Source organism: Tyto alba, unplaced genomic scaffold (assembly GCF_018691265.1).
Source record: "Tyto alba isolate M040663 unplaced genomic scaffold, T.alba_DEE_v4.0 Super-Scaffold_13, whole genome shotgun sequence".
NCBI lineage: Eukaryota > Metazoa > Chordata > Aves > Strigiformes > Tytonidae > Tyto > Tyto alba.
This window is the reverse complement of record NW_024881275.1, coordinates 41,887,971-41,915,741: the sequence shown is the minus strand read 5'-3', so window position 1 is coordinate 41,915,741 and position 27,771 is coordinate 41,887,971. Positions and strand designations below refer to the sequence as shown.

The 27,771-nt window shown below is 41.7% G+C and overlaps 1 protein-coding gene across 1 annotated transcript; it reads left to right on the top strand.

The window, feature by feature from the left end:
- The first annotated feature begins 1,373 nt into the window (after positions 1-1,373).
- On the top strand, positions 1,374-10,322 carry MINAR2 (membrane integral NOTCH2 associated receptor 2). Its single transcript, XM_009966568.2, has 3 exons — positions 1,374-1,538; positions 9,094-9,339; positions 10,143-10,322. Exons 1-3 carry the CDS (start codon positions 1,374-1,376, stop codon positions 10,320-10,322), a joined length of 591 nt encoding a protein of 196 aa, XP_009964870.2.
- Positions 10,323-27,771: the final 17,449 nt, after the last annotated feature.

The window sequence follows — 27,771 nt, the reverse complement described above, 5'->3', positions numbered from 1 at the left end:
AACAGCATCTTCATGGTAATCCCTTAGGGTACACTGTAAAGGTGTGTTAGTGTTTCAAGGGTTCATTACACTGGGGAGAAACAGTTCTAAATGTAGCAGCAGGTTCCCCAGAAGCATGCATGTCCTCTCAGACACACAGTCACCACTGTCTCTTTTGTGGCTGCTCACAAAAACTCTATCTACTTGAGAGGTGACATTAATAATTTTTAACAGACATGCTGTAAAATAATCATCAATAATGCATGCAAGGAAATATCATGAGTCTTCTAAGTAGATAAATGTTTTAACTTGCAAGTGTATCCAAGTATTAATTTATTACAATAGGATCTCACATTAGTAACATTTTAAAAAAAGAAAAAAGTTAACTGATTTTATTTTAAAATTTCAGCAATCTTCTGTAAGGAAAATAGATTAGTCTGATTCTCTGGTCTAAGTATAAGGCTAAAATTTTTGTGATGCCCTAATTATCAGCACTAATTTGATCCAAAACAGGTTTTCCTGGATTTCAAACAATGAACTTTCAAAAACCTATTATCTGTGGCAGTGTCATCAAAAATGAAACATATATTAGAAAAACAGAAAGGCTAGAAAAGAAATGTTAGAATAAAAATCAGGAGACTACTTTTGCTGGTTGTAAGTAAAAAATTATGATGTAAATAAAATTATGATGAAAATATAAAATCTCAAAACAAAATAATAAAAATGAAGGGACTGGCACTATGCCATTCAAGTCAGTAGTTTTTTCCATTCACTTGAACAGGAGCAGAATCAATTCCATGAAAACTTCTGTTATCAATTACTTGAAACAAGCTAATATTTCCCAGGGTCAAGAAGAATTTACCGTGAAAGATATCCCTGAACCTAAAGGAGTGCATGTCATAGCTGTCGTGGCAAATGGTACTGACCCACACAGCACAATGGAGCCTCTTAGCACTGCCACAGAAAAGGAGGACTTGCTTTGCACTGGGAGCTGCTTCTAATTTTCTGGGAAAAAAGCTTACTTTGAAGTATTGTAAGCCTGACGTTTTTGGCAGGTCGCTTGAGGAAGTGCTGGTATGCATTTAAGTGTCTCATGCATCTACTCACTGCTACTCTGTTAGCTTTAATGAGCACATATGTATCTATCAAAATAGACCTTGAACTTGAAAACTTAAGCTAGTCACTTACAGAAACATGTCCTGTCTGCTCTGCCACTTCTAAACAATCTTTTATCATTGGTAGATGATATAAGTGAGCCTGACACCAAACAGGGGTCAGATACAGTTTCAGGAAACTGTCGTATCCTTCTTCACGTCATTAATAATAGAAGGAGCATGCACAGCCAGGAAGCAGAAGCTGGGGCTGTTTTCATTATTACTCTACAGGATAGAAACATGGACTTCTCCGTTTTGCCAAACAACAACCATCCCGATAAATTCCTGCAACTGGAGGTGAAGTCCTTAGTGAAAAACTCTGCCTTTCTACAAGCCAGCCTGGCAAAATTCCCAGAAGCAGCTTTACCTGGAGTGCAGCGGTGGCACAACAGGGTCTATTTACAGGTAAGGTCTAAAAGAGGCTGACATTTTTCCCTAGTTTTCTTCCTCATTTTTGGGACCAGGAGACAAATGACATGAGTTTGAGACTTCAGCTGTGGATTCAGCTTCCTGAATATCTGAATCTGCATATGCCTGCAAGTTTTCCCATTGATTTCAGTGAGGATCAGGCTCCAAGAGAAGAGGTACTCTCTTCAGGGCATTCTGCTGAATTTATTTCATTAAGTTAGGCTTTCTAGTGTGCACTGTAATATTTTCATAGCATTTCCCAGAAAGTCTACTAATGTCAAATACCAATTAATTGTACTAAATGGGTCAATGGAACGCACTCTCTGAAGAAATAAGAAAAAATCCCAGATGTAAATCTGAAAGCCAGGTCATATCCCTCAAGCTCGATGAAAAGGCACATTAGAGAGCACTAGAGTTTCTTACTACTGTCTTCCAAGCTTATATACATCTACATAGTTCACTGTAACTTCCTCTTTATTTTGGCTTGTTTTTCTCATTCTACCTTGACCTTCCTGTTATCCTGACAGACAGCTGTTGAAAGCATGAAACACACTGACTGTATTAATCCAGGTTATTATACAGAGGTACCAGCAGTTTCTTGGTAAAAATGTAAATGTGCGCTGCCTAGTAGAGGCCCTGGAGCTGGCAGAGGAGAGGTTCGTGTCTGGACCAGCAGCAGTACAGCTGCATCAGCTCACACCCCTCTGGGCCCCACTTGCTGCTCCCCAACGTGCCTTTCCTGCTTCCCGGGGAGCCCCCCGCCTTTCCCCACCCCTAGCATCAGCAAAAGCTCCAAGGTCTGGTTCTTGTCAAGGGATGGAGAAGCACATAAGTGGTTGGGGGCAGGAGGTGGAGAAGGGTCTGCATCCTGAGGATCCTTAGGGTGAGGGGCCAATTCCTCAAGGGAATGAGGAGTGGGAGCTGTAAAAACATCAACCTGTGGGAGGGGAGGGGAAGAGAAAGATCCTTAAAGTCTCCCACAGCTACTTCCAGTTGCACTTTTCCCCTCTCAGACTTTTCTACCCATCAGCTCCCCGTACCCATTTGCTCCCTCCCAGAGTCCATTCCAGTCCTCATCCACACACAAAAGTCCTCCCCATCCTGACAGACGCTTCCATGACACCCCCTTACCTTTCCTAGCCTATTCCTCACCCTGGAGACCCTTCCTTCTGCCTACCCCAATGCCTCCAGCTGCCTCAGCTCATATTGTATAATCTTTGCTGGCGATTCCCCAAGGAGAGCTGGGAGGGGGGGCGGACACGCAGTCGCCCGTTGTCTCCCATGCAAAGAGCCCTAACCAAGGGAAGGAGCCTGCGGGATCCCAAACAATGGGGTATGGTGCAATGCTGGCCTTGCTCCCCACCCCACCTAAGCCCCTCTTTTGTGCAGGAGGGAGGCAGCCACACACAGAGCCTCCTCCGCAGCAGGGATCCTTCTCCCTATTGTTGTTAAACAGGACGCACTGTCACTGAGCCAGGGTTGCAGAGCTGCGGGAGGATTAAAAATGTGTGGGGAGCCCTGTGCTTTTTCGACTTGTGCTCTGCCCTTCGCCACAAGTGAGAAGGTTTTCCTGGAACTCTGTTCCCAGCCCCAGGATGGCCATTTCAAAGGAAATGTCTGTGTTCACCATGTCTCCAGAAATGCAGTTTGCAATGCAGTATGTTTTATAAATGTTAAACCTAGGGCATAACCTATACTTTTAAGTGTAGTTATTAGTGAATTCAAGCTGTCCAGATAAAATTCATTGTGCCTTATTCTCTCTCCCTTATGAGCGCTCCTCCTTTTTTCCACTTTTGCTGACAATCAAATAAAGGGAAAAGAACTGATGAGTTCCAGACATTAGAATAAACACGATGGCACAGTGGAGAACTAATGGCGCAGGAATAACATGTTTTGCTTTAAGATGAGAGAGCTAATGGGGTTAAGGGTTAGTTAATTCAGAAACGGAAATGGTGCGGGGGGGCAAGTGAGGAGAATTAATTTCAGAACATATGTGCGTGACCTACAGACTCCCAAAGTCATTAAACCTTGAGAGTAGCCTAAATTCCCTCTTCAGAAATTCATTTTCTTTTAAGAAACTATTGCTACTCAGGGATCCCCATGTGAAGTGACTTCTCAGTGGCATGTTTGTGGTCTCTTCCAGACCTTTATTATGAGATCAGTTAAATTCAAGTGCACTTAACCGCTTATGTGTTTTCTTCACCTATAAGTTTTTAATATTATTTCTATTATAAAAGCTTGACATAATGACAATTCCTACTGCTGACCAAACGCTGCTCTTTGTCTTTACTTTCCTCTTCTGTATCAGACAAACTGAACAGCTTTTCTGCTTAGCGTATATTTTCATTGTGTACTTTGAAGAAAACAAGCTATAAAGCAGTCCAGGAATCTTGGCCCTTCCTTGTGAAAAGCAGCATCAAAAGCACAGACTGTTTCTCCTGCAAATGACAAGCTACTGACTGCTTTCTGATTCCCCTGAAAATTTCCAGTCCCTCTGGACTCTCTGCGCCACAGTATGTTTTAATGTTCAGCATACACCACATGAGTAACCCCTTATATCTGCTTCTGATAGCCAGGGTGCGTGTCTCCCCTACAGTCTACTTAATCATTTTCTGCAATTCTTGGACTTCTCTTTCCTGCTCGTATTTCCATTTTTTCCCTGCTTCTGGAAGGCAGCAGATCTTCAAATACTGTGCTACTTCTTTTCATGCTGCTCTTGCTTAGAAATTCACAACTCTGGAAAAATTTTAGCCTGCAGTTACTACAGTTATCATGCTAACTGCACTCCCTCCTGGTCTCTCATATGAGCTAACGTCTGTGTCCTGCCTTTGCTTGCTTCTCAGTGCAGCAGCACAAGAGGTTTTTTTCACCTATAAGTTAGGTGTTGGCTTACAGTCACTTGTCTGTCCCCTGGCTCATACCTGTGTTACAAAGTTCCACTCTTTCCCTTATTCTTTCCTAGACATCTGAAACTGGCCACAATCAGAGCCAGCTGCAAGATTGGTAGGAGCTTTGGTCTGACACCATACATAAGATTTTATATAATGCACTCAGAACCCTGAAAAACTCCATTATCAATAACAGATAAATCAGCTTTCTTTAAGTAAACAATTCATTACGAGGACAGAAGTATTCTCAATGCTGCACAATTAAAATAGTCCATATGCATGACTACTTTTCTTTAAATATTACAGTTGCTTCACCTTAAGTGCTTATAACCATCTACTGATCTCCTCTATATCCATGTCAGGTGGCTTCCCAGGTTGCTTTGTAGTATCTGATGCTGCCTTATGGCTCTGACAAGCAATTCTGATCCACTGCAGTTCCTTTGATAAGAAAATTTGCATTCTCAGAGATCCTTGATGTGAGCTGTCTGTCCTACTGTCTTGCAGATCTGCTTACCTACCCTTGGTTGCTCCTTGTCTTCCTGATTGCTTTTCCACAGCAACTCCTATGAGATCAGATTTGTTCAGGAAATTCTAAAGAGCTAATAATTACTTACCCTGATAAATGAGGGGGCTTTTTTGACCAAATGTCTAACAATACCTATATAGTTGTTACAACTATCAGGGATTCTTGGATTACTACCTAGAAGTTTTGTCTGTCAGACCTTTTGTCTGTCTTAGAAACAGGTATCAACGTGAGGAAAATGCCCTTCCAACTGCTGGGAGAGTCTTTCAGGGTGCATTACAAGGCTTTTTGCATAACAGAAGCTTGTAGTCTTAAACAAATTACATGCAAATGTAATAATCACCCTGCTACCCACTTTCCTTAGGACTGAGGAGGTTGCTACAAATCCTGCAGTATCTGGTGGCCCTACATTTCCTGAAGACTCCCTAAAAGTTAAAACTTTTAGGCATAGCTGCCCATCAACAGCACTTGTCATTTTCACTGAGCATCTCCCCCGGCAGCAGCTGAAGACCATGGCTGGCCATGGAACAAGAGGAACTAACTCCCTTTGGGGAGGCGTAAAGAAAAATTTGACTTCCGGGAAGTAAATTTCCTTAATTTTCTAGGTGTCTCTTTGATCTCTTCTTGTAGGTAGATGGGCTTGAGACCAAGGCTTAGCCTTAACTGTTGATGTCCTGTTTTTGGTGGGTGATTAGCTTGATATCTTATATCACAGACCAAGGAAAGAACTGCTAGACTCTCAGGTTGTTTCAGTGCTAGCAACAACAGGAACAAAAGGATGAAGTCAAGATAAAAATGAGATAAAAATGTTTCCTAGCAATATAGATTAAATTATAATTTCTAATTATATATTGCAATGTACCTATATGCATAATGTGCATTATGAAATAATCAGCAAGAAAGACCTGTGGAGTAAGCACATTCTGACCCAGGGGTGGAACTAACATTGTCTCTCTATACATCTTCAGGCTTTTTACAGTATCCGCTTTTTGTGCATGCCAGCTCTCTAGGTCTGTCAAAGAGGGTCAAACTGTTCTCAGTGAAACACAAGTTATAAACCATAACAGCTTTCTTGCTCATGAGCTATGTGTAGACCAAACACGGTTATGTGTTTGCATAGTTGAGCATTTTTCATCTTGTTAAATGAGTATTTTGTCAACGCATTTCATCTACAGTTTCTCAGAGTTCTTCATAATTATTGCTGCTTTGAGTATTTGCTGTTCCCTCCTTCCATTCAGTGAATAGTAACATAAATTGCCTCTGATTCGAACTCTTCCACCCTCATTCACACAGGCTTCTTAGACACAGTGTATATGATACATATGTAACATATGGATACATAAGTTTATGATACTTCCCTCTTTCTTTGAACATTTGTTTCACGAATCAGAATCAAAATACAGAAGTCTGTGAAAACTGTTTTGAATCTTAAAAGAAAAAAAAAAGTTTTTGCTAGAATTAATACTAGGAGGCATATTTTTGTTATCTAACCTCCTTCTTTTTCTCTGCTTTAATAAATGCGTATGTTTCATGCAATCTTCTTCATGTCTCTCTGTATGATTTCTTGGACCTAAACCTCTTCATTTTTTTTTTTTTTTTTTTTGTACATGCTTCAGGCTTCTGTCCTTCCTCTTCCCTAACCAATCTCTAGGATATATCTACTGCAGAAGTTTCACAACTAAGAGTTCACCTGCAATCAAGTGTATTCTCCTGATTAGCTTGGCACTTCAAGGTCTGTTCTCTAAAACTTCTGCAAGCTATCTTCTATTCCAAATTCCAGTCCAGTTTTCACAATAAAACCTTTTGCCACTCCCATCCTGTTCCCCCTCTACCTCTGATCAGTGCTACCACATTCCCCTGTTCTCATGCCTCTGAAAAGGAACGTACTCCAGATGGAAGGGGCAAAAAGTTTTGCCATAAAGCACTCCCTTTATAAACAAATTTTCCATCATGCCATCTATTCCAAGTTTGGGAGTACTTTATTTAAAACAGCTTTAGAAATTACTGTCAAGTTGCATTCTTTTCACAACATTTTAGCCTAGGGAGATTGAGCATCCCCTGGTGAGACAATCTGTGTTCTTCAACAAAATGTTCTCCAGCTATCTAGCAAGCCTGAGGGAAACATCATTAAGGTCAATGAAAATTTTAAGAAATAAAAAAAAAAAAAAAATAAAATAACATAATAAAATATAAAATAAAATCAGAAAGAAACACCAGTTAAAAACACCAGCTAAGCTGAAATGTGGCCAGTACAACCCAGAGGACTTCAGTGCCAGCTGTAACTGCAATGCAAAGAGTAACATTGCCAGGGGCTATGTCAAGGCTGAGGAATGACATATGGAAATTATGAACTAATAGAGGGACTGGGAGGGCACTGAGAATCCACCCACCTACTAATGGTAATTATTGACGGGAAACATGCTTAGTCATTTGTGGGCAATTTAGTGTTAAGAATGACAGCACGATGCTTCCTCCTAGGGTTTCGTAGACAAAGGCTGTTGTTTTCCTTTCTCCACCTTTCCTTTTTGGAGGAAACCAGTCCTCCCGTTTCCTCCTACACCTGCCTACCCCAGATGAACTCACACATGTCTATGCGTATGCACAAGCACTGAGGCATAAAGTAGATGATGACACGTAGCAGCTGGCTTCTGCTGAAAGTAGATTCACCAGCCCACAAAGAGAGCAGAAAATTACTCAGGCAAAGGAAGGAAACAGTTGGCTATCAGCTTATGGACCTGCACTGGCCGAAGTAAGATCCGAGCAGCTCCCAGAGCCAGTGTGCAGGAGGAGGTGGGATCCCCTGGCCTTCCACCAGAAAGGTGGAAGGAGAAGCAGGATGTGCCCCCAGCAGCAGTGAGCCCATTCAGCCTGTGGCACCTTAACAGATGGAGGTATCAATATAAGCAAAATATCCCGGGAAAGATATCCTTTCATGGAAGGAAGTTTCTCAGGTCCCAGCCTCTTCATCGGCTGTTCATGATGTCACTCACTTTATGGGAGCCTGGCAGCAGGTGCTGCCCACACCTTTGTGATTTCTGAGGCTACCAGAGGGCTGGAGCATGCTCCCCTCCCAGCACGCCTGCTACAGGGCCACTGGGTCAGGCCAAGGCTCCCGTTGTCTCAGCATGAAGTTTCTTAGGACAAAGGTGATAAATGGGGAAGTGGTGTTTGCTAATGGGGAAAGCTGAATTTGTACTGTGATGGTTCTGCAGAAGCAGTCCTGAGACATAGGAGAGGTGTTAGCATGAGGCAAGGGCTCTGTCAGAAGCAGGTCTCTCAGAAAGCTGATGCACCGCTGAAACTGCAGATCATTGAATTCAAAGTGTCAGTGACAGAAGGTTGTGGTGAACCAAAATGTTTAACAGCTTGAGCAGGAGAGTCTGACTGCATTCCTCCACACAAAAATTATGGTAACTACCATCTTACTGGCTCCTGAAGAGACAAGAGTCACTGTTAAGCAGTCACTTGTGACTTCTCCAAAAATGTGATCGCACTAGGGTTGTTCATCCTCCTCCCTTGGCACCCCTCTGTTCCAAAAGGTCCTATTAAATCACTGTTGTCTCTGGGAGACTGCTCAGATATTTAATTACATTTGAGTTCTGACAGTGCCCAAATTGAGGACTCTCCCTCAGTTGAATGAAGGGCCTCTGACATCTTGACACAGGTCTAGCATTCAGCAGCGTGAACAGAACTGTGAATCACACCCCTGCTGTCAGAGGTGCAGCGACAGTCGAGGCAGTCACTTACACACCACTACCACTGTGCTTCATTCTGCTTTGTCCTTATAGCTCCACTGCATCACACACCCGTGACTTTCATCAGAACTGCACCTTCTACCACAGTGCTCCATAGCACTGGTTTGCTAAAGCAGAGTCTATCTTTCAGCAGGCATTACAAGTCAGTTCACATTTGCAAAAGAGTTTAATGTTCAGATTGTATCCACGTGCTTTCCCCAGAAGGAAGAAATCTGCCCAGAGACTCCCTCACTGCACTGTAGGTGTTTGCCAGAATGAGAAAAATTGTTTCATGTGTAATTTTAAAAATTATTCTGCTGTATTACAAATGGTGATTCTGGAAGGGGACCTGCATCGCAGGTAAATGAAGATGAAAGCCAACTTCTTATCTAACTTGTGCTTTACAGAGAGAAAAGAGAAATGACACTGAGCTGCCAGGCTTGGATTTGAATGAGGTCAGTCAAGAAATGATAGACAAAGCCCTCGGGAAACACATTACACCCATCACCCTGAAATCCACAATCAAAAGCAACCCTTTGTATAGTGATATCCAGGTGGATGATGACTGGGAGGAGAAGAAAAAGACCCCTTCCTGGACCGTGCAAGACTATGACAGACAGTCGCTGCACTCTAACTTGACCAGCCACATAAAGGTAACTTTGCACTGTGTTTGAGCAAAGTGAATTGCTATGAGCTGTGTAGTGTGTGCATGAACCACTGTGCAGCCTGCTTGGTTCTTTTGGTGGGGTTCCAGAAGAAAATATGGACATATCTTCTAGTACAGACATGATGCTAACATGAGTCTGATCAGGACAAGAAGTTTACGTATCCAGTTAGACTCCAGGAACTTCAGTTCTGCAGAACATGACTTCTGTGACTAGAGAAAGTCTTAAACCACAACACCCTGCAACTCAGCTTCCCCATTTATATAGGGAAGAACTATAAACAAGGCACTTAAACACTATATATCAGCTTTAATAACTGTTCATAACATCATTCTGTTATCAAATACTATACAGTTTCTCAGCCTCATCCACACTATGCAGGATCCTGCCTGCCTATGGGTTGGCACAAATCACTTTTAGGGTCACTTTTATGATTTTTTTTCTGCTGTTCCCTTTTTTGGAAAGGGATTCAGATTTGTGTTTATAAATCAACAGCACTCCTTGAGAAGACAACATGGTTTCTTCTGGGTTTTTTACTCACATCTCAATGGCTGGTGTCCTACATTTGGATCCTGGCTGAAAAGTATGGTTTTAATTTTCCCCAGTGAAACATCTGCAGCATCTGGCAAGTAGCACAACCTATGTTCAAGTGAAAGTTTCTTGCATTTGTGTTGTGATGCCTTAAATTCATTAATCGTTATCTGATGATAGCCAAAATACTTCTGGCTATGTTCTAATGACTTTATGTGCAAGAAAGAGGAACTGAGTTCATTTTCTGATTTTTCTTTTAGGAAAATCCTAATGATCTACAGTTCTGGATGGGGGATATTTATACTCCTGGGTATGATACCTTGTTAAAAAAGAAAGAAAGAGAAAAAAAGCATTCCAAATGTTGCCGAATCATCCTGCTCATGGTACTAGCTGTTTGCATCCTGATTACCATAGTCATGCTCAGTGTTTTACTTACTTAGAACAGCCAAATTATGTTGATGGGATTTTTTTCAATAAATATTTGTATTAAGCAATTCCCCTCCCTTGTTTTATTTGAATTCCATTTCTTTGTCACAAATACAATTTGTTTGACATCACTATTTTACAATGTTCCTGTGCAGCACAAGGAATTGATCCTAAAGAGACAAATACTCTGAGAATAGCAGAATGTCTCCTTATGGGTATAATCAAAAAAGAAAACTATAAATAAGTTACTTTTCTTAATGCTGTCTTCTTTGGACTAGTGATTTGGGTCAGTATGTGTGGTACCGCACATATAGTTTGTGCAGACAACCAGCTGACCATTCTAATAAACACCTACCATTATGTTCATCTTTTTATGATAGCTACTATTAGAATATAGGAAAGTACGATAAAGCAGCATTCAAGATATCCCAAAGCATTCTAAAACAAAAATTTACGCATTACTTAGTGACTGAATGCATTGCTGAAATGATGAAGCACTTAGTATAAAGCTATCTAGCCTCAATGCATAAATGTTTTCTTATACTTTTTCAGAGTAGAAAACCAAAAAATAGATCACTGAGCTTCTATCAAAAGAATTCCCTGAGACCTGAGACAGGGATTCTTCATCCCTGTGTCATGTTCTCTGAACACGTAGCATCCCTGTGACCCCAAAAGATGGAGTGCCAACCTTTTTTTTAATCTGACACATCAAAAACTGGAGCAAAATTGGTGAAGTACTAGAGTATAAACTGGAATTAGAATACACCTTAAAAAGATTTATACATCCATGCTGTGAGATATGACCTTTGTAAATAAAAGGACCAAAATTAAATGTTAAGAGCAGTCGGGCAATTAAAATCTTGCACCTCAGAATAATTCAGGACAATGAGAACATGAGCTAAAATGACAAAATAAGAAGTGAGTGAACAACAAGAGAAGAACTGAAATTATTTCCTTGCTTTCTGAAAAATACTCTGAGTGCTGCAAACCCTCTATACCTCTGTATTAGGGAAGGGTCTATGGATACTATTGAGACAGGGATCTCCCTCGCTCACACAAGAGAATCTCACAGATGCATGAAAGCTGGAAATTTGGGGTTATAGCAGATGCACCCCTCTTCACAGAAAAGAAGACATAGGTCAGGAATCGGACCAAGGTACAAAGTGTGTGTTCCCCCCTCTGAATTCTAGCATGTGCCCTACTTACGGCAGCTTTGCAGTGCTTTAACATAGGTCAGGACGGATTCAAGTACAGCGTGACAGTGAGAGAAGTGCATTTAATTCCTTACTTCCTCACCTGGTCTCTCACTGAATCTCATTCGTGCCCTCACTACTTGGACCCTAGTCTAGTTTGTACTGCAGCTGTTTCGAAACCCAAGCTAAAAGACCTTATTGCAGCTTTAATCTGGTGACCAGCCAACAGCAAAAGTGTAGCATTTTAATGCAGTGGCATAAAGTAAGTGTCCCTATCACAAATTTGAATACTGCTGTAAACATACAGGGCAACTCAGTCTCCTGGCTTGCTGCAGTTTCAATGTAGACGGGTGTTCTTGTCTGAAAGATCGGCTCCATTCAGGTTATGAAATCAAGAACTGGGGAGCATTTTACAAGACTAACAGCTGACATTATGAAGTAAGTATTCACATTAAAACAACAATGCTTAACTGTTTTTGTTTTTGTCTGTTTGTTTGTTTGTTTTTTTTTTCCAGCCCAAATACATTTGCTTTAAGTGTATTGCATACAATGCAGAAACGTATTTTTGCAAATTATTGAAGCCTGCAGGCGGGAAGCCTAAAAGCAAAGGGCTCTGTAATATCCAGGAAAACAGCCAGAAACGCGCGTTTCTTAACTGCATTGCTCTCCGAGGGTTTAGCAGCAGGGACAAAGCCGTTTTCCCCACCAGCCCGTTACCGGCCGCTTCAGCCTGGTTGCGCTGCTGTCATCTAGCGGGCAGTCGGGAAGGAGCAACCGCCTCCCAGGCACCGAGCTGACGGCTTGGAGAAATTTCTCTTTTCGGTGTTTTTTTTCCCCCAACCTCTCCCTGCTTTGCTTTTTTTTGTTTTGTTTTGTTTTGTTTTGTTTTGTTTTGTTTTGTTTTGTTTTGTTTTGTTTTGTTTTGTTTGGGTTTTTTTATTTGTTTGTTTGTTTATTTGGAGTTTTTTGTTGTTTTGGTCTTTTGTTGTGGGGTTTTTTTTTGGGGGGGGGGGTTTTTTTTTGGGTTTGGTTTTTTGTTTTTTTTTTTTTTTTTGCTTTGTTTTAGTTTGGTTGGTTTGGTTGGTTGGTTGGTTTGTTTTGGCGTCGGCGGGACTGATTTTGGTATTTTCCGCTCGCGCCGTTGCGTTGCGCGTTCCTTTGCTGACACCTCGTGGCAGAGCGCGGCGGGCGCGCGGGGAGGCCCCGCGCCGCTGGGAGGGGGCGGGAAAGGCCCGTGACTGCCTGGCCCCTGAGGGAAGGGGAGACCCGGCCCCCCAGGGAAGGAAGGGACCTGGCCCCCCAGGGAAGGAAGGGACCTGGCCCCCCAGGGAAGGAAGGGACTCGCCGCCGACGCGCAGCGGGCAGAGCACTGGCGGGGGCACCGCCCGTCGCCTGCCGGAACGTGAGCTGCCTTCTGGGGTCTGGGAAAACAAGCAGCAGTCGCGTGCTCTGAGGGGAAAAATAAATAAAATAAAATAAAAAATCAAAACAACAAGCAAAAACCGCGACAGATTGAGAGACAAAGACCTCTCTTCAAGCGGGAGTGGCGGGGCCTCGGGAACCTTTGTACTATGTGCTTAGTCTAAAAACTGTTCAGGAGACACACCTTCTTTAACCACTTGATGCCATATTAGGTTCTGTGTGTTGTACGAGAACAATTCTAGTTTTTGGTTGATAAAATTGCTTTGTGTTACCTCTCCTAACATGTAATATTTTTTTTATTTTTTTTTATTTTTTTTTTAATTAGTGACAGGGACTGAAGAAGAAAAGTCATCACGTAACATAGGATCAGTATTGGAGTTTGGAGAAGAGTATGCTCAGTGTATCCCAAAAGTGCTTTTAAAACCGGAGGAATAAAACTACTGAGTAATGACGTTAAAACAGGACATAGGGCATTTCCTCCTGTGGTAGGTAATCTCTGAGATCTACATTCATTGGTCTCTTCCTGGCCTGAGAGCAAATGCTTAGGCTACAGTTTGTTTGACTTCAGTAGAACATAAGGAGGTGCTTAAAGAAAGTCAGGTTTGGATTAAAACAGAAACATATCTTGGCATGGGATTAAATTTTCAATTCCAGTGGTAATCAGCTCAAATGGCAGCAAAGTCTCCTACTAAATAGCCAGTAAAAAGCAACAAACAACACCACATTGATACATCAATATTTTACCAGTACCTTCTCATAGAACAAGGCTGTTTGCAGTAGAGTACTACCTTTGAGTGGGAAAACTGGCATTTGCAGTGAGATGTAGTGGGATTTAGCTCTTAAAAACTGTACAGGTGCAACCTGGAAGCGAATAACAGCACTCGTTCACACAGATTCTGCCAATTTATAATTGTGCTGGCAGTTACTGTATTTCACAAATGATTTTAGAAAAATTAACTTCCTTCTTTCTAGCAAATTGGCACTAGCTTTCAAAATTACCTAAGTGATTGAACTTTACTTTTTATTGGCTTTTAGTACAACTGCTTTGCCAAATCACTAGAGCATCTTGGAAAATTCTGATGAGGAAACTCCCAACCTTTCTCTTCCTCGTGCTACATTCCTACCTTTCCAGAAGTGTTCATAAATACGCAACTGAGTTTTCATGTTACTTGCTTTTAGACTGTGAAGTTGCTGAACATGAGCTCCCACTTAGCTCTGGTGCTCAAACAGGCACTATTTAGGAATTTTACAGCTACCACTCAAGTGAAGTACAGGGCTGGCCTGTGGAGAGGATCTTGCAGGGCTTGCTGCTTTATCAGGGCACATGTTTTCACAGCGTCCAGCTTCATTCTGTTTTCTTCTGCCAGTGCACTCATTAACAAGGTCTAAAAGAGGAAAAGGAGAGGGAAGGAGACATTTTTGAGTTTTCCATGGGTAAAGTTGCCGCGGTCACATCAGGATTTGAAAAAGGAGGGTATGAGTTGTGCGATACTATGTATTCTAAATTTCTCTGGGTGGGGCAGAAGTTACTCCTTCAGTTATGATGTTCTGGTGTGTGAGTGCTGAATTAATATTTATTTGAACAATAAAAAAACGTTAACAGCAGAACCTGTGTGGATACTAAATATCTCTGCTATCTGTCAATCACTGAAAGATGCAGAAGGCCCCCACACAGATACCCCTATCACCAAGGAGAGTGTCCCAGTGGTTAGCTCGGAGATGCTTTGACACAGATCAGACTACAGAATCCGCTCTAAGGACCTAGCTCTTCATAGTTATGCTCTCGTAAATGGAGTAATTTACTGAAGTACAAATTCATGGGGATACTAGTCTCATGAACTAAGCATCAGACAGCCTTCCAGCACAACAAATGCGATGTGGCTCTCAACTATTTTCTCATGTGATTTTACTGACTGGAAGATGCTTCTAGATTTAAAAAGCTAGAGCAGCAGTTATGCGAACAACAGATGTAACATAAGATGTACCATCTCTTTTTGTTGCAGAAATTAAATTTTTAAAGTTTTTAGCACCCAGTATTTTAGGTGTATTACAATTTTTGGTTTAAGAACAGCACTTTCTTCCTATGCAGTTTCCTTTATAAAAAGTGCTTTTTGCACTACATGTTTGGGTTTTTTTTTTGATTTCCTAGAAAGCTTTACCATATGGACAAAGAAGGATACATACAGAGCCAGAGTATGGATTCACAGTTCTGCTGTGACCTTACCTGTACAGACGTAACCTGATTATTTTCATTGCGTAGGAATGCATTAATAAATACAGGAGAGACTCTTGCGTCTGTGAACTCCTGTTTATATTGAAAGGCTTTCTCACTTGCAACTCTGTCTCCCATGACATCGGTTCAGACTCAAGCCACTGCTACATGCAGACTCAGGGTACCTGGATTCATGGGTAAGAATATGACATGTGCCAAGGTTCAGCTTGTTTCTCTGCAGCCTGGCAGCACTGCAAACCCAGAATTCTAAGTCAAGTTTGACAGGCCAGTGCCCATTTCTAGTCCTTTGGCTGGAAGGAGAACAGAAAAATGGCTTAGAGAAAAAGAAATGTCTTAATGAAATGCTTATCGGTAAGTCAATGAATCTAATTCTACAAAAGATTTAGCTTGCAAGATCCAGGGTTTGGGAGGCTTTTTCTTCTCCCTCTCCCTCTCCCTCTCCCTCTCCCTCTCCCTCTCCCTCTCCCTCTCCCTCTCCCTCTCCCTCTCCCTCTCCCTCTCCCTCTCCCTCTCCCTCTCCCTCTCCCTCTCCCTCTCCCTCTCCCTCTCCCTCTCCCTCTCCATCCCCTCCTTTCCTCCTTCTTCTTTCCTTTTCCAGTCTTTCCTTTAAGTTCCCTAGGGCTGGGATTTGCGTTTCTGACAGGTACATGACCATTGAGCTAGGCTCAAACGATAAGCTTACTAAGCTAAACCTTGAAAATGGCCAGCTGCCTGGGTTTGCAGGTGCTCAGCTTCTCTGAACACGTCCAACTGCAAACAGCAATTGCTGAGGGTTGCAGCTATCCATATGCAGTCGTCACAGGACTGCCCCTAGGTGGATAATTCCCAAACACAAATGCAGTCCAGGCAGATTTCTGGTGGAGTACAGAAGTGGTTCAGATCTGAAGTGAGGTGGAGTCTGAGAGCACATGTGGTTTAGGTACAGAGCTTTTGACCAGATCCCTCAGACGGTGTGACACTGACTGCTACCCTTTTCAGCCGCTTTTCGGTGGACTTCTGGGAGCAGCCAGACTAGTCAGTGGTGGTGGTGCATCCTGACAGGCAGAGCCCTCTTCCTGACAGAGGGACTTGTCAGGATTTTCTTGTTGTGGAGGCTGACTTCGTGAATCTCTGCTGCTGGACACACTTTGCAATGATCCTGATACTTCTATAATGCTGATCACAACACACTGAATCCAAAAGTCAGAATACTCAGTTATGAATTACCTATTCTTAAGTTTGTTTTTTTTTTTTTTCCCTCCCCAGACCTAATGTAAGTCATCTGGTTGTGGAAAATAAACGTTGGACACTCTCTCCTCTGAAATATTACATTCTATTAAGAGAACCCCCAGTAACAAAATTCATGTACACACTTATATTTTCAGTGCATTACTGAAACAAGCTGGCAGGCAGTTTCTAGACTATGTTGAGAGAGGGGAATAGTTAATTCATAGCAGTATGTCATGCTGTATTTTCAGAAGCACATGCAAATCCTGAGTTGGGGTGTGTTATTGTTTCTACCCACATATTTAGCCTCACAGACAACCCTGCATATCAGCCAGCCTTCCCAAAGAGGGCTTGTTTCCCTCTGGGGTTTCCTCTCTACCAATTGTGCTCTTCTTGGAAATTCTCCAAAAGGCCACTTTCAGCTCGGAAATCAATTTGCTGCAGCTGCTGCAGTAAATTGAAACTCTTGTAACTGTTAAGTGTGTTCAACTGTGGGGATTCTTGTTGCATGTGGTAAGATTGGTCTTGTTGGAGGTAAGGTAGAAGGCAGAGAGTTTTATAACAGCTCACAGTTGTTCTACCACACACAGCACAAACCTATTGGGTATTAGACTTATTTGGTTCAAATTTGGTGGACTTCTCTTTTTTTAATACCTGTGGGTGTGTGGTATATGAAGTAAATGTTCAGCCTTTAAATCTTCTCTCTAGGCACAAGTAAATATTGAAAACACACATATAAATGTGTATATTGAAGCAGTAGTCTGTGTTCAGCTGTTTCAGTCTCTCCCTTCTAAATAACTTAGTGTTTCCTCAGAAAGGGAAGTGATAAGGATGGTCCATAGTGAAGATTACAAAGGATGATTACGTTGTGGAAGATGCTTGCTTTAGTTCCAAGTCTGAATACTCTTTTTCACAGCAGCATCTGTTCTTTTATTTTTTGAACTGCGAGCATAGAAACCTTTTGAAAGTGCTTGGGATATAGGACAATCTGGAGTTACAGATATAGAAGTTGTAAGTGAATAATGTTCTATGTGTGGCTAGCACTTAGTGGTAAATTGCTAAGAGAAAGACTATGCTGTATAAAGTAGCTGTTAGGGTAAAACAAGCACAGGGCCTTCAATCTTAAAATTTGCATTAGTCCTTCTTTTTAATAAGCAGTGACATAAATGCTGCCTCAGTGAGAAGTGAGCTGAACCAAGTATTAGTAAATTGGCATGTGGGTAATCTACATAGTCACAAGCCAAAAGTACTGTTTGTTTATTTATTTATTTTAAGGCTGTTTTTTAAGATTAACTACTGAATTTCAGAATAATTTGTTTTAGGTATGTGGGGAAAAATTCAAATCGGTAATCTGAAAGGTATATTTTTGTTCTTAAATGGTCTGTACTGCTCTAAAGGTCTGACAAGTTGTTCACCCCATTGTACCTTCATTGCACCCCATAGAAACTTATGAGATGCCTGCAATATCAAGTTACCATATAGCACAGCTTTCAGTACAATATAATGTGAGAGAGCTTTTTAATCAGACTGTTTTAAAATAAAATAACAAGAAGAGAAAGGGGAAACCTCCTAATTTGTTAAGATTAAGCTGAGGATAAAGAGACAACCATGACATTAAATCAGGCTTTGTCCCTGGTTGAAATGTGACACAGAAAGCGATCTATACTTAGAACAAGAATAAATCCTGAACAAGGCATTTAGAATTGAATGAACTGATACAACTGCAGCTCTGGCTTTGTGCATATGGGTAAAAATATAAAACGTTAGAAGTAATTAGGTCTGAAGTATAAGATTATGCAAAGCTCAAAGCCAGAGAAGAGTGGGCTCTCCTAGAAAATGGAGTAGAGATACTCTTTGCAGCCTGGATGCCAGTGCATTAAACTGACGAGTTGTCAAATCTCCGGGTGGTAGAAAACAAATGAGTAAAACCTAGGGCTTACAGCAGTAATGTTGTATGGAAATTAATGTTATAATACATAATGCACTGCTGAGGGAGAGAAGAATTTGCTAAGGAGCTAAAAGCATGTCTGACCTTTAAGTGAGAAATTGGCTTTCTTGGCAAAGAAAAATAAAGTTATGTGATGGTAGGATCTATATAGTGACAGTCATTAAATTTTACCTTACTGACTACATCTGACTGTATGTGCCTTGGTCAGATATTTTCCCCAGTGCTTTGTGCATACCACTATGACAAGTGAAGAATTAGTGTTGTGGTTTGAGCCTGGTCAGTGGCCAAACACCACACAGCCACTCTCTTCCCCTTCTCTTCCAGCAGTGAGAAGGGACAGAAGAGCCAGGCTTGGCGTTTGAGATAGGACCAGGAGGGGAAAATCATCCTTTGTGGTCATGGGCAAAAGGCAGACTTGATAGGGGAAGAAAAAAAAGAACATACATTTATTACAGACACTAACAACACATAACAGAGTAGGACAGTGAGAAGCATTGCCACATCTTGAGAACACCTTCCCCCCACCCCTCCCTTCTTCCCGGGCTCAGCTCTGCTCCCGATATCTCTACCTCCTCCCCCAGTGTTGCAGGGGCAGGGAATGGGGGGTGCAGTCAGTGCTGCCACTTCTTCCATCTTTGGTGGGGGAAGCTTCTGGAACTTCTTCCCCCTGCTCCATCGTGGGCCCCCTCTCACAGGAGACAGTCCTCCACAAACTTTCTCCAACTGGATTCCATCCCACGGCTGCAGCCCTTCCCAAGCTGCTCCGGCATGGGACACCCCCGCATGCTGCAATCCTCCCAGCACTGAACTACAACAGTGGGGTCTACCTTTTCCCACAAGACCCCGGCCTTCTTCAGGCACAGCACCTTGATCAACCAGGTGAAAAACAGGCCATAAATCAGTGTCTGCTCCACCGTAGATCTCCATGGATGGCAGGGGGGGCCCGCCCTGCCGTCTCACCACAGGATACAAGGGGGTCTCTGCTCCGGCACACCTCCCCCCTCCTTTCTTCCTCCGTTCCTCCACTGACCTTGGTGTTCACGCAGCTGCAGCAACTGCTTCTCACAAGTCCCACTGCCCGTCACCACGTCCCTTCTTAAATATGTTATCGCAGAGGTGCAGCTGATGGGCTCAGTTTCCAAACAGAGGTGGAACTGACTTGGATCTGGGGGAGATTTGAGAAGCTTCTCACAGGGGGCCGCCCCGATAGCCCCCTCCCCTGCTACCAAAAAAACCCTCCACTCATGCAAACCCAGGACAGTTGGTGACCTAGTTTTCACAAGGCATCTCTGCCACCAGAAAACCTGCTTCCATTCTGAGTGAGATCTCCTTCCATCAGGGTAAATTATTCCCTGCTCCCCTCAGTTTAGATATAATGATTGTGATGATGGGCCAGTTAGAAGCTGCAAACATGCCATGTCTCTCTGCATCCCGGCAGCAGGGAGCTACCAGTGACCTTTCCATTTTTTTGATGCCTCTGACATTTCTCAAAGGATCTGTCATGTATCCCTCTGGCTTAAGGCATGCTGTCCAGTGCCTTTTTAGCTTCTTTTTTGTTTGTTAGTTGGTTTGGGTTTTGGTTTTTTTTTTTTTTTTTTTCCATTTAGGAGTGACCCCATGGCATATTCAGTCACATGACTGGTTTGCTTGGTTGTGGATTTAGGGTCAAGGTTTGTGTTCACTGCTAGCCAGATCAAGTGTCTGGGCTTCTTAGGTTACAGTGCATTTTCCAATGACGTTTGGCCATACATACGTAAGTATGTATATATACATGTAGGTATGTGTATGTATACATATATATGATAGATACGTGTGTGTGTGTGTAACTGTGAAGCTGTTACCTCCTAAAAGGAACACGTGATGTGTTCTTTCCAGCTTTCAAAACAGAAAATCACCAGTGTCAAGAAGTTCTTAAGCAGCAGTTAGGGTATATATACTAAGAGAAGACCTAGAACATAGTACTTGTGAAACAGATGGCAATTGTCCATTGTTATGCATTGCTAACAATTACTACTTCTTCTTTGAGGAAGGTTGGCGATCAAGCATCAAGGGAAAGCAGCTAGGGTACCAGCTGGAGACCATCACAGGACTTCAGTTTGCTTGTTATGGATCTGTGATGAACATCCCTTTCCACTGGTAAGCCCAATTGGGAAAGAAGCTGCGAGGAAGTGGCCTTTTGAGATGTTGTGCTGTGTAACTCACTGGCAGCTGGAAACGAATCCATGAATTACAGAGAGGTCTGTGAAGTTGCATTTCCCAAGCAGCTGCGAGTCAGGGCTGCCCAGGGCACATGGGGGTGCGGGCACCCTGCCTGTTGGGCTGGTAGCTCGGACAAGGAGCTGGGCAGCTGGACGCTGCAGCAGCTTGGCTGGCTGTACCAGCTGCCCGCCCTGCAGCTGGCGGCCAGGGCTGGCTCCACTGGGGGAAAGAAACAAGGCAGATAGCATTGGCCATCTCTGCCTGCCCCCTCTGAAACTTCTGGTGGGATCAGCTCACTCCAGAGAGGTGGCATCCTGTCTCTTAAACAGTGAAAAAGCCTCCTCACTTCGTCACCTGCAAATGTTTCTACATGTTATGAGTGGAGGCTGCATGCTTGTTGAAAATAAAACTGTCTTTTGCTGTTGTTTTCTTAATCCATTTTGCCTTCATTATTCAGCACAGTGATGTGGACCATAAGGGTGAGAAACAGCATAAGCTCACCAAAACCCAAATGGTACATGTTTCTGTGACTTATCAGGAGTTACTTAGTGTTCAAAATCAGTTTCCTATCTAGTGTTAAGTAAACTGCTGACACATGCTTATGAAGTATCGAAGAATAAGCTGTTACTAATCATATCAGCAGAATCCATTTGAGGAAGCTGTTGATTAATACGTTGATGAGGAAGGCATCCATTATAAAGCTACACAAACTAAAAAGAGATAAATTCTGTCCTTAATAGCACAGTGGTATACTAAAGATGACTGACAAGTACTAAAGCCCAGGAAGCTTTCGCTGCCTACTCTCTGTTTTTCCCCTCTATTAGGAGTCAGGCTTCTAGCTACACTTTTACAACTTGATAAAAAGTTGGGACATGTGTTGAGGATTCCTCCTAATGATTCAGAATAATGCCATTCTCTTAAAAATGTTCAATGGTTTAGGAGTTTTTTTTTATTTTTCCTTTCATATATCCAGAGAGGATGTCAGGATGCGCAGGAAGTTGTTCTTTATAACTTCAGTGAAGCTGTTGTCAGGTAAATCTTCCTTTTGCAGTGCAGTTACAGGATTCTTCTCAAGTTTCTGTTCCTGACACAAAGTTAGCTTCAGCCTTACTGATCTATCCTGGATATATCTGAATATGCCAACAGTGTATTTGGTTACCTGCCAAAGTTCAAGTTTACAAAGCCAGCTACAACCATACCTTGATTCTAGCTCAATCCAGTTTGCATTCATGCTGCACATTGGCAGTATGCAAGTTTGGCAAGCACACTTAAGCTTCAAAATAATTCAGTATATTTTTGCAGCTCCCTCTGACGCATCTTTTCAGTGCACTGTATTCACACCACAGGCAACTCAATATTCTCTAGAGACTGGCTTGCTACATTGAACTAGCTCAGCCAGTGTCTTGCCAACTGCAAGTAAGATGCACCAGCAGCTACAAGAGCCACTTGAAAGTTATCTACAGCTTTGTGTTAGGACCAGAGACCTCAAAAAGTGGCCCTTATGCCTTTAAATAAACAGATGCCACAATAAGTGAGTAAAGACTGATGAAAATAGATAGACTGAAACAAGATGCTCTTGGAGGCAGGATGCTGGTGACCAGGTGCTGTTAAGCAGCAGTCCAGGGCCACTTTGAGAAGCAGTGAGTTGGGACTCCTTGGGAGTTGGCAGCTCTGACTTGCTAAAGCCTCCCCCAGCTCCTTAGTGAGCAAGTCCTGCTCCCAAACAATTGTAGAAATGCATCAGGAGCTGAGAGCTGCCTTGAACAGAGACACAGTGCTGCTTCTGACAAGAAAGCAGTAGTTGTGTATTTTGGAGTATTTTTCCTTTCACTCTATAAAGAGGTGAATAATTTTGACTGGTCTTGCACATGTCACTTCATGCTTGTGGTAACGCTAAATCACAAAGTGACTTACTATCCATTCTAGAAAAAGAATATTAAGGAGTTCTGAGTAATTCAATATGATACTCATAAGCAAGGATTTTGTTCTGCTTTAATTATGCTGGAAGAATATGCCAAAACCACAGATACTCCCATTTTTTTTCAGCAAGTAGCAGCAGAGTATTCTGCCTTACAGCCTGGTTCTGCCTTCTAGAGCCTCTGGCTTTAGTTCCAAAATAAAAGAAGAAAATACCTGAAGAATACACAAGTTGGTTTTATAAAGTAATTGACTGTAACTGCTGTGCATTAGAATTGCCGGGCTGAGTTCTAATTTACATCCATCTTTTTCTTCCAGAAGAATGTTGACATACCAAACAAGGCAATAATGTCTATTATGTTAGAAAAGGACTTGTCTGATGATGTAACGTAAATTTACTTTCCATCTAGTATAATCTTTCCATCTACAGCTAGAATTCTGAGATGATAATTTATGTTAAAATAAAAGTGAAGTCTTAAGCAAACAGCTATTCCTTTGGTAAAAATACTGGCAGCAAACAGGGAACATATGTGTGATTGCTGTTGTATTGTACAGTTTCTTAAAGTTTCTTAAATCCTTAAGCTTTCCTTCAAATCTTAATTTGATTTTTTTTTTTTTTTTTTTTTTTTTTGAGGTAGAAATAACAGAAGAACCCGGAAAAATAATGCTAACCTGTAATTTTAGAGGGCTGATCTTTGATTTTACCTTTCCATTCTTTATATGAAAAAAACCTAAACAAACAAAAACCAACGAACCAAATCAACAACAACAAACAAACAAAAAAACAACAACAAAACAAACAAACAACAACCAAAAAAAGCAAACCCACAACAAAAAAAAAAAAAACACCCAAGCCTCAACAGGATAATTTAACTGCTGTTAAAATACATTATCATGGGCACTGTGCTTGTGACCTAGATAGGAAAATGTCAGGAAAGGAAGATGGCTTTTTAGAAAGAATTCATTGCTGTCAGTGCAGCAGCAAATGCTTGCCAGAAATGGGCACAAACACATTTCATTGCACAGGCTCAGAGAGTAGTGTGTACAGCATTGACATGGCAGAAGATCACTTGCTCTGGCAGGGCATTAGGGCCATCACATAGAAACCTCAACAGAAACCTTCAGAAAAATTCATCCAAGTTCAGGAGAGTGTAGAATTACAATGGAGGTGCCCAGTGGAACTACGAGGAGAAACTGTGGTCCCTTAAGCATAGACAGAGAGCAGACGGGAGCTCCTGAGCAGAACTAAGGTGGAGGACTTTTAAAGTAAAAACATCAGTGCAGACATTTAGTTTCCAATGTCAGTCTCTGTAGAGAACCTGAAAAATCTGAATGGAGTCAAAGAATTGATACAAAGTAAAATATCTTGAATTCCCCCTCTCCTCCAATGGGATTTTTAAGTGACTGAACCTGAGTCATATTTGCAAAATGCTAATTTGATTATATGAAGCATGGTAGTGTTTCAGGACATGTTTTTGCTGTCAAGAACAGAGATGGACCAAGCACAGCCTCCTGTGCTCAGAAGAGCCCTCCTGCCCAGGGGAGCTTTCCACTCTCAGCTCTTGTTATGTTTTTACATAATAAAAAATCGGTGGTTTTGATTCAGGTTAATCTCTCTAGAGGCCATAGTTAGGCAAATTGATCTCTTTTTAAACACTGAAATTATATTGGTCCGATTCCGTTCTCTTAGCATCTCACCAAACTCGCTATTTGAGATAACTTCTGGCTTTACAGTTGCTTTCCAATTCTTCAGGCATCCTAAGATAAAGCTTCGCTGTTTCAGCTGACCTTAGCCACACCTAACTTCTGTAAGGGCTCTCTCTGGTTCTTCCTTCCGTATTCTAAACTGAATTCTTATGTCTTCGGTGCTGATACATTCTGTGTTATCAACCAGTTCAAAAATAGCCTATTCAGTAAAAATTAATGAAAAAGATAAATATGATGGCATTTGAAAGGAAAGAAAGATATAATGAGTGCTCATATGCATGCCCTCTGGCCTGCTCAGCATCATTGCTTTCCTGACACATGCTTTCTGTGTGCCTGCAGGATAAGTTCTTGTTACATCTGATACCTGTTGTTACCTTTCATCCTTTTGTTCTTTGGATGCTTGATGACATTTTCAACCACGCTTTCTGTAATTTGGCTTATTTTTCACTTTCTGCATGCTTCCTTCTTTTATTTGGGGCAATAAAGAATGTACAATTAAATCAGGTTGGTCTGTTATTGCATGTAACAGTGGGTGCAGTGGAAATGCACATAACAGGATTTTCTTTCTCTTACCGCTGTCACTGTTTTTTCAAGGGACTGCTTATTTGCTTCCTTTGCCTCCAAAGGGATTTTGCCTGGCAGTGCTCTGAGCTTATTCAAGCCTGCCAATTATGTAACATATCACTGTGCTGAAAACAAGTGTCAGTGGTGGGCTCTCTTCTAATGCAAAAAAAAACAGAAGAAGAACACCCCCCATTCTAATGTCAGCTTAATTGAAAAAACCTCTTATCCTTATGTTGGATCTGTGAGCTACTGTTTAAGCATAAAGCAGAACACTGAGCACTCTTCAGTGTGAAGAGGCTTTCAAATATAACTCTGAAAACAGAAGAGCTGAATCACCAAGTGTATTGAAGGTGATGATATGACACTTTCCTGTGTCCCACTGTTAAAAAAGTGAAGCTAAATAAATGAAAGAGAATGGCAAATCTTAAATCTTCAGTAGAATCTGTAATTTCCCATTTGACATTGCAAGAGACAGATAAGGATTCCTCTGCCTCCTCTCTGTTCAGGAAATCACACTTTGGGAAAAAACAGAGTATGAGAAGAGTTGAGGTCAGTACATTTACATCCGAATAGGGAGATCAACCTATTGAAAATGCTCTTCTCCAGCAAATAAACTGTCCAGCCTTATGTTATTTGGAGAACGCTACTCTCAAGGTAGTGACTCAGTCAAGATCAGAATCTTGATGTGTACTCAGTTGGTCTAAGGAAAAATAATTATGAGCTATACTGTTGATTTAAGTATCAATTTGTTTAGCATGTTAATCAGCTTTCTTACCATGGCAGCAGCTAAAGGCTGCAAATGACAGGGCATGCTTTCTTTGATACAGTCTTAGATTGCGCTAGCTGCTGAATAGCTGAAATCTGTTTAAAATGTTGTTAAGAGAAAAAAATTGTTAGCTGACAAATACAAGCTCTAGCCTTTAAATTGCTAGTAGTAGTTACTTGAATGAAAGAAGCCAGAAATAAGGATTAGTATTATAGACACAGCAAGGACAAAGAAATCCTGATTCCTAGCTTTATTATTTACTATTACTGATTAAATAAAAACAAATATAGCTAATAATAGACTTGAACCACTAACATTCATATAAAAATATCTTCAGGAGATGATATCAACTGTTATTCACTGCCCACGTTCCGTGAATAGCGTGGAAAGGGTTGTCTCCCCTCCTCGAATATTTTCCCATTGTACTGAACAGCTGAGCCTTCAGGTGTATCTGCAGTCTTACAAAGTTTGGTTTGGTTGGTTGTTGGCTTATTTTTTTTCCCCTTATTGCTTTCTAAAAGATTTGATCAAGGAAAATGACAGAGGGTAACCTTTGACCACCATTGCAGTCAGTCCTATCAGTCCAGCCAAAATGAGCGGTGTGTTCCCTCCTGCAGGATCGTGTGGCTGTTTCCTTTGGGTGGTTAGATGGCACTCTTCTGTATCACTCCCAAAATGTTCTGGTCCTAGGCATCTGGAAAGAACTTTACATAATTGAAGTGATGGAACAGATTATTTGAGGAATGATTTCTAGGTCGTGGTGTATTAATCAAGGAGAATCAGCAATTTATCGTTCCTGCCCCAGGGAACTTTCCTGCCCTTATCCACAAAGCGTTCAGCAGATCTTCACAGCCCCCTTCTTCTATAGCTGCCATGTATGCTATAGCAGCTCAAAGGCATAAGATACCACATGGCATATAAAGTTGTGGTTTTTGCTTTTTTAATAATGGTGCAGTGTAGTAATTAATTCATCACCTCAGCCAAAGGCTACAGTTTTGCCTTGGACCAAACAGAAAGATTAGGAGCCATTTTAATTTTCTAGCCTACATAGCTCACAGGAAAACACTAAAAAGTATGCTTACTGCATTCTTTGTAGACCCGAGTGCTGTCTGTTTTACCTAAAATAACACCCTGACATTCTGCTTTGAAGCAGAGCCGTTCAAACAGGCTGGTTTACACGCAGATAAGTTAGTATCCCAGTCAGAACTGCACAGTGATTTAAGTACAATTTAATGCTATTTAGCTGGAGCTCTGAAGGATCTGTCACCAAGCAGGACAAATGCTCTAATGGGGCACGATACCCTGGAGAGCAATGGACTTCCTTAGTAGAAATTAAATTAACATTCATCCAGATCAGCCTACTGTCATCAGCATTGCATCCTCCAGCCTAGAAGGAGGGGTTCCCATGCAGGACAGGAGCCTGACTAACTAGACTACCTTTGAAATACAAAGCTTTTTTGCTCTAACCCAAGTTTTGCATAGCCATAGTTCTTGGACACAGCCATGGTAAAGATAATCCAAAAGAAAATAAGACACGGAGGCTTATTTTATCATCAGAAGAAATTATTCATGTTTGTCTTATGATCACCTGAAATTTTAAAAGCTTGTCCATGTGGAGTTGCCTCTTTGAAACTTATGGCATGAGATTGTAAACCTGTAAATTTTCTGCACTCTCACTGCAAGGCCACAAGCTACATTGAGGAACTATTCTGAGTCCTGGATACTCTCTGCAGTTTGTTATGTGATGATGTGTAACGGTGGTGTTTCCCAATAAACAAACTTTTTCCTCAAAAATTTTGCATAAAATACAATTAGTTATGTAAGCAGCAGAATTTTGCAAAGCAAATTTGCCAGATCTCACACTTGAGGCCATTGCTCTGAGAATGTTAGTTGCTTAAATGCCTATGAGTCACAGACTGTGAGTTTCATAATTTCTCTCTTCACTATAGCCACTTCCTCCCTCTAAAGTGTAAAGATTCATTCAGCTGATAAACTATATCTTTGCAGAAGGGCAGGGACTAAGAGAATAAAGAACCACCTCCTGTAGGAGAAGATGAGGTTTGAAACCATCTAAGGAACCTGAACGTGCACAAGTCCATGGGACTCGATGAGATGCATCTCTGGGTCCTGAGGGAACTGGTGGATGAAGTGTCTGAGCCACTATCCATCATATTTGAGACATCGTGCCAGTCTGGCAAAGTTCCCACTAACTGGAAAAAGGGAAACAATCCCCATTTTTAAAAAGGGGATAAAAAGAAGACCCAGGGAACTACAGGCCAGTCAGTCTCACCTCTGTGCCCAGCAAGAT

Coding starts and splice junctions, on each gene's coding strand:
- MINAR2 (XM_009966568.2), top strand. CDS start 1,374: ATGGACTTCTCCGTTTTGCCAAACAACAACCATCCCGATAAATTCCTG. Junction 1,539..9,093: donor ACAACAGGGTCTATTTACAG/GTAAGGTCTAAA, acceptor TGTGCTTTACAG/AGAGAAAAGAGAAATGACAC. Junction 9,340..10,142: donor ACTTGACCAGCCACATAAAG/GTAACTTTGCAC, acceptor TTTTTCTTTTAG/GAAAATCCTAATGATCTACA.